The sequence below is a fragment of the Plasmodium fragile genome (assembly GCF_000956335.1).
Source record: "Plasmodium fragile strain nilgiri unplaced genomic scaffold supercont1.59, whole genome shotgun sequence".
In the NCBI taxonomy this organism is placed as follows: Eukaryota; Apicomplexa; class Aconoidasida; order Haemosporida; family Plasmodiidae; genus Plasmodium; species Plasmodium fragile.
Window position 1 is genome coordinate 79,517 of NW_012192639.1, and position 6,826 is coordinate 86,342.

Genomic DNA, 6,826 nt, shown 5'->3' on the forward strand with positions numbered 1-6,826 from the left:
AGCGAGGTCCAGAAGCGGCGTCCACAAAAGCGGCCCACAAGCGAGGTCCAGAAGCGGCGTCCACAAAAGCGGCCCACAAGCGAGGTCCAGAAGCGGCGTCCACAAAAGCGGCCCACAAGCGAGGTCCAGAAGCGGCGTCCACAAAAGCGGCCCACAAGCGCGACCCACATGGTGTACAAATACACGTTTGTGCCTAATACATAATAAGTGTGCCATTCTTGTTTAACGGGAAAAAAACGTGCGCACCCTAACCCCGCCCCTATAATGGATACTCAAACAAGGACAAGTGTGTAAATGTAAACACAAAAGGAGTTACCTCCAGAAGAGTAACAAAAAAGGGACCAAAAAAAATTCATAAAATTAAATCGAAACGTAAAATCACTGCTGTATAGAAAACTACTTACACGTACACCAGACCCCCATTCCAAATTAATGCGACAATTTTTTGAAAAATAAAATATGTCATGTAAAAAAAAAAAAACACGCAAACACGCAAAGGCAGAAACACGCAAAGGCAGAAACACGCAAAGACAAAAAAATACGCGAATGATTTAAATCGAGGAAGTACAACTCAGTAATATATATATAATGTCCTGAACACAATGCTAAAAATGTATACACAGCGACACCTGTTTGATTCTCTCGTTTGTGTACCTCCACTACTTTCCTTGTATACGCTGCAAATGCGGCTCATCTTACACGCCCTATACTTTATTTATATATAAATATTTGTTTTAGAAACCCTCTTTTCAAAACTCTTTACTTCTGTCCACATAACAATATGTGTATATTAATTGGCGCTCACAATTTATTCATCATTGGATAACCACACATACATGTACACATATACACGCATACATATATATGTAACCTGCTTAGCGTGTGGGGGAAAACGCCCCCCCCCCCTGCTTATATCACCCCATCCCTGATTTAGAAGCCCCTGCTATGCATGTCTGTTTAAACGTTAATAAATTTACACCTGTTTTTTATATGTACATATGTGTATATGTATATGTATGTCTTTACTCATTCACTGTCTTATTCGCCTCCCATATATTTCTTAAACCACGCCGTAACAAATTTTACATACCTGTTTTATTAATTTATTACTACGTAACCTTTTTTGTGTGAAGCGTGACACTTTTTTTTTTTTTTTTTTCGTTATTTATTAAAAGACAAGAGACATACTTTTTAATAAAAATGATTATTAAATTTTTGTAGAATTATTTCCATTATTGGTTAATATACACAAGGACTGTCCTCTACCTTCTTCATTTCCTCAATGTGTAATGGCACAGTCTTCTCCCCAATGCGACTGTCTAGGCTTACCGGCACCAACCCTAGACACTTTTCCTAATCAATGCCTTATCACAATTGCTACCCGCCAGGCCATTTTAAAAAGTGTAACTTTAAAAAATGAGAGCATTGGTGAGGGGGTAGTTTTACAAATGTTGGTATAGCAACGGAGGGAAAAGTGTCACGGGGGTCCTGCTTTTCGAAAAAAAAAAAGGCAACTAAGGATCATTGCATGTGGTGTGACACAAAGAGGTGAAGAATTGTTTAAACGCGTTTTTAAAGCAAAAAAATTCTATAATAAAGATAAACTCATACGCAAACACATTCAAAACGCCGCACCTTCTTTAAACCCATTTTTTTTTTTTTTAATTATAGGCGAAAAAAATACAACTCCGTCCTGGTCCACATCTGAGTTTAATATTCAAATGCATCTCTCCTTTTTTTTTTTAAGGCGTGCCTCAATATTATCCTATGGACAAAAATTTTTTCCCTCCATAAAAAAGGACACATGGAAAAAATGTCCCGTTGCATTTTCGAATTTCTAATCGAAATAAATTATCCTTATTGAATAAATACGAAGAGTTCTTAATAATATATTTGAACCGCTCTTCATTCACTGGGCAGGAAAAAAAAAAAAAAAAAAAAAAAAACGTTTAGCTGTTCCTCAAGTCTAGCTCCTCAATTAACACATACATCGAACTGTGCAAAATGTGGATAGATCATTTTGTTTGTTTACCCTTCCGATGTTGAATCGATAGTAATGATGTGTAGTGTACACTTTTTTTTTTTTTTTTTTTTTTTTACATGGTTTCGTTAACGAAAGAAGTGAAATTAGTAAACTTTATTTTATTTTATTTTTTTAACTTTTTAGGTGTTAAGCCGAATGCCTCTTTCGTTCTTACACTGAGTAGTACACGTATGAAAATATATCAATCTACATCGCTCAGGGGGGGGCGCATTTTTCTCAAGTGTGAAACCCTTTGGTTTCATATAAACACATAATTATATATTATTACTCCCCGTGAGGTGTTACTTCGTCATTATACAACACGGGGTACCCGTCTCGTTCTTTTTTAAACGCATTGATGGAAATATGCTACCTTCACAAAGCGGCTCCAAAGATACTTAATTGCGCACTTGAGTATTTACATGCATAATGTAAAGGAGCGTATATAATATAATACCCATTTTAAAACGCCAAGCAGGGAAAACTCTCAAATTCATTTTTTCCCCTATTATACATATTATGTACATATTCCTTTTTATAATTATTTTCCACAAATTGTTATATTGCAATAATTAGGTTTATTTTTTCATGTGATAAAATGAATTTTAAAAAATTATTTTAACCCGTTCCAATGATCATGTTAACAAAGAAAGGGATTATTTTTTCCCCTAACTAGAAATATTTTTACTTTGATCCAAATTTTCTAGAATAATTTTAATTCATTTATATAATATTGTATAAAAGAAAAATATATATATATATTGTATATTTTTTTTTTATGTTATTAATGTTTATATTCTTTCCATTTTCCTAATTTATTCAACACACCACAGCAATACCTTACGTACGTATGTTTTTAATTTACCTAACATTTTACATTTGCCTTGCTAGCATTTGTGAGAACTGTTTTTAATTAAATTGAAACTTTTCATTTAATTATTTGAAGTTCAAAAAATCGAAAAAAAAAAAAAAAAAAAAAAAAAAAAAAAAAAAAAAAAAAAAAAAAAAAAAAAAAAAAAAAATTGCCAACATAATATACTATAACTAACATATTACTATTCCTACACAAGGGAAAATTTGCGGTCTTTCTCACGTAGAGGCATGTGTGAACGGCACATATATATAATTCAGCAAGAAGAGAAATCACACACACCCCACCCCTCCACTGAGCACAACCTTGTCGACCTCTTTCAAATGAATCATAACAATATTCATGTGATATCATATGGGAGAAACATTTAATAAATTTGCATTCCTTTTTGCTAAATTGTTCACCGTACTTGTGTTCATATGGACATGGAAATACGCCTATAAGGTACGGCACGCGTCCACGGGAAAAAAGCGGCCCCCACGGAGCCAGACGTATATATAAATATATATATATGTGTGGTGCTCCCGTAAGGAAGAGCTCCACACACCCATTATTTAGAATGCTTCCTCTCTCCCCTTGCCTGTCTTCCAAAAAAAGCAAATTTTTTTGTTGCGTCCACGAGGATGAGGACAATTTCTCACACCTTAAATTAGCAAAAGGTGGTGCGGCACTTGGAAAAAAAGGGGGCACTGTATAAATATAAATATATATATATATATATATGTATATTATTATAATATATTAATGCGTGTGTCGTTTTTTTTTTTCCCTTAACGCCCGCCAGTCTGCCCCCCATTCCTCCTTTTCCACAACGCGATCTCAAAATGGATGCGCACTTAGCAGTCGACCCAACAGAGTGCTTTGCAAAAGGCCCATTGTCACACCCCTGGAAGAATTAAAAAGTAAAAATTTAAAAGAAAGAGTTATAAAAACACTAAGTGAAGATGAAAGCAGTCTTGGTAAAATGCTAAACAATATAGTACACGATTCTAATTTCCAAAATGAATTTAATGCATTATTACATGATAAAGAATTCGAAAAACAGTTTAACGAATTAGTTAGTGATACAAATTCAGAATGGAACGATTCCACTTCTCTACATTCATTGAGTTCGTACGATGGAGGTGATCTAACTCCGATAGGTGGCTTCCCTGACTATCCTCAATCATTCAATTCAACCACAAATAACCAAACTTTACAAACACATTTTCCTTCTCACAATTGTGATGAAAATATAAACAAAACTTTTATTTCAACAATACCTACTCCACAAAATACACAAGCATTGTGCCAAAAACAAAAAGCATATGCCAACGTTCAGAAACTTTTAAATGAAATAAAAAAAGCCGAAAGTGCAGAAAAAATGATTGAGGTTTTGAAGTCTTATGAAAATGTTCAAGGTCTTTCTGAGTCACCTGAAAAAACACAAACAAATGTACAAGTCCCTCCAAATTCCAACATCGAGCCGCAAGGACATTCCGAATTAGAATCGCTAACACAGTCGCAGTTGCAGTTGCAGACGCAGTCGCAGTTGCAGACGCAGTCGCAAACGAATCTTGTTAAGGAACCACCTACAGCCAGGAAAAAAAAAAATAAACTAAAGTCCATATTCGGAGGTATGTACAAAATTATTAAAAAGGTAGACAAAAAATACGAAAAACATTTGCTCAAACTTTTCACTACTAATTATACCCTTCTCATTCAAAATGGAAAAATCACCAGATTACAATACTACCTCGACATGTTGGTATCCGTTGCACCACTCATTTTTGGTGGTATCATTATGTGCTGCGTTATACACACTTTCTCATTATTCAGTATCCTCCCTGTCGCCGTAGTCACCTCCCTTCTCCTTTTTTACTTCTTTTTCAAATTATTCAAATGCAAATACACGTACAAGAAGGAATCAGCTAGAGCTCATATGCACCAAAAGTACAATACCGAGGTCCAAGTTTTGAAGAATTAATAAACCGTGATATGTTTTTTTCTTCAGTTTAATATGTATTCATGCATGCATGTATGCATGTGTAGCACATTTTAAGCGTCCACACAGCTATTTTTATCCCCTAAAGTGTAGTAGTAAAGGAAGAAGCGAAGGAGCTGTTCCTGCTCCACATGTCATCGCGCATAAGAGGTAGAGAGGTGCATTCCAAGTTTCTTGTTTAAGTAATTCTATGCGCACCCGTTTATAACGACCAATTTGCACGTACACACCGAACGTGAGCAACGGGAAAAGGCAACAAAACCCCCCCGTCGCACATTTGTAATTTTACATGTGTCCCCAAATTATCAATTCCGTGTAAGTTGCCCTTTCAGCACAAATAAAATGTGCTGCCCCCGAAAAAGCATAAAATTGGTTTCAAATTCCGCTTTATCCATATTTGTATTATATTATACATATGTAAAAAAATAACTATATTTGTACATTTACGTGTATATGTACGCACCGATGTTGTCTGTACTTGGCTTCCTATACCGATTACACTTTCCCGTCCCCTCTCATATGTTTATTAGTTAATACTCATATATACATTTTTATCTTCATACATTTTTTGTTTGTTGCAATTCTAATTTCCCCCATAAAATAATGGTACTGCTTTTTTTTCTTTTTTTTCTTTTTTTTTTAAACTATAATTAAGTGGTTTCGTATACACACCACATTCACCATTTGTCTTTTTGGAGGACAAAAAAAAGATAAACGAATGTTTATAATTAAACCCTTTTCTAAAAGGAAATCAAAAAGAGGACGGATGCGGGTGTCACACATATGTTTGTGTGGACGTGCAGTAGAAGAAAGAGTATTCCGCCTGTACTACTCCCCTCTACCCTTTTAACATTTTTAGTGAATTATTAATACAGTATTAATACACTTAAATGTTATTTTGTAAAGGAATGCCATCAATGCATTAACAAAAAGTATGTGTTAAATTGGCCATCACAACCGTTTTTGCAATATTTTATAATGCCGTCCTGCGACAGTTTCTTCTTCTTCTTTTCTTTATAGTCTCTGGTGTGATAACGGGGTGGGGATGTCCTTGTGGAAAATTTCTTCCTATGGGAAAAAACCAACTTGAACGTTAATAATAGTAACATCTTCTCTCCTTTGTGTAATTAAAATGGATGATGACACCACCACCACCCCCATACACACGCAGAACTTTTTCCCATTTATATATATATATGTGTGTACCTTGTTCTGCTCCTTGGCCGACTTGCCTTCGACGGGAAATAAATCATTTACTTCTCAACGACTGGGCGAGCATCCATCTAATGTTATTGCTTATTCTATTTTATTCTATTTAGGGTTCAGGTAATAATTTTGATTGTCTCATGCAAAGGAAAGGTGGTTGTCTACCTCTCTCTGAGGAGCAAGCTGCATTGTGTAGAACTAAATGTCCCCTTTCATAGTACCAATCCATTTTCCGTTTTTCTCTTCAACCTTATTTGTTACTTTGCTTCAAATATGGAATTCTTACCGATATTGCCTCATGTACCCATTACGGGGGATTCTGTCCTGTCAGCGGGGAAAGGCCTCGATTTGGCTAGCTGCCTAAATTACCGACCAGTGACTTTCTAAATCCGCCGTACCGTTTTCTCTCCTAACAAAAAATATTACATGGAGATGCTTAGCACACATACGATATATCTGGTGGGGTAGGTTACTTCCCCTCATGGTATTTTCAAGGTCCTGGAAGAATGGAATCCCGCACTTCCCATCCTCTGGGACGAGATGTACGATGAATCTCCTATCGTTTACAACGCCCCACGTCTTGAACTTTCCCTAGTTCCCGACTCGCCACGTCTTGAACCTGCCCTAGTTTCCGCCTCCTCACGTCTTGAACCTTCCCTATTTTGCGACTCCCCACGTCTTGAACTTTCCCTATTTTGCGACTCCCCACGTCTTGAACTTTCCCTATTTTGCGACTCCCCAC

General features: G+C 36.0%; 2 protein-coding genes across 2 annotated transcripts in view; one reads left to right on the forward strand and one right to left on the reverse strand.

The window, feature by feature from the left end:
• Positions 1-3,858: 3,858 nt before the first annotated feature.
• On the forward strand, positions 3,859-4,860 carry AK88_04308 (uncharacterized protein; the record flags this gene model as incomplete). The annotated part of the gene is made up of 1 exon (XM_012481918.1): positions 3,859-4,860. The coding sequence occupies one exon, from the start codon at positions 3,859-3,861 to the stop codon at positions 4,858-4,860; it is 1,002 nt and encodes a 333-aa protein (XP_012337341.1).
• Positions 4,861-5,792: 932 nt separating this feature from the next.
• AK88_04309 (uncharacterized protein) overlaps positions 5,793-6,826 on the reverse strand; it is a gene marked incomplete at both ends in the record, with an annotated part of 3,720 nt that continues 2,686 nt past the window's right edge. Inside the window, one exon of the mRNA XM_012481919.1 lies at positions 5,793-5,946. Within this exon, the coding sequence (XP_012337342.1) occupies positions 5,793-5,946 (154 nt within the window). The remainder of the gene's footprint in view (positions 5,947-6,826) is intronic.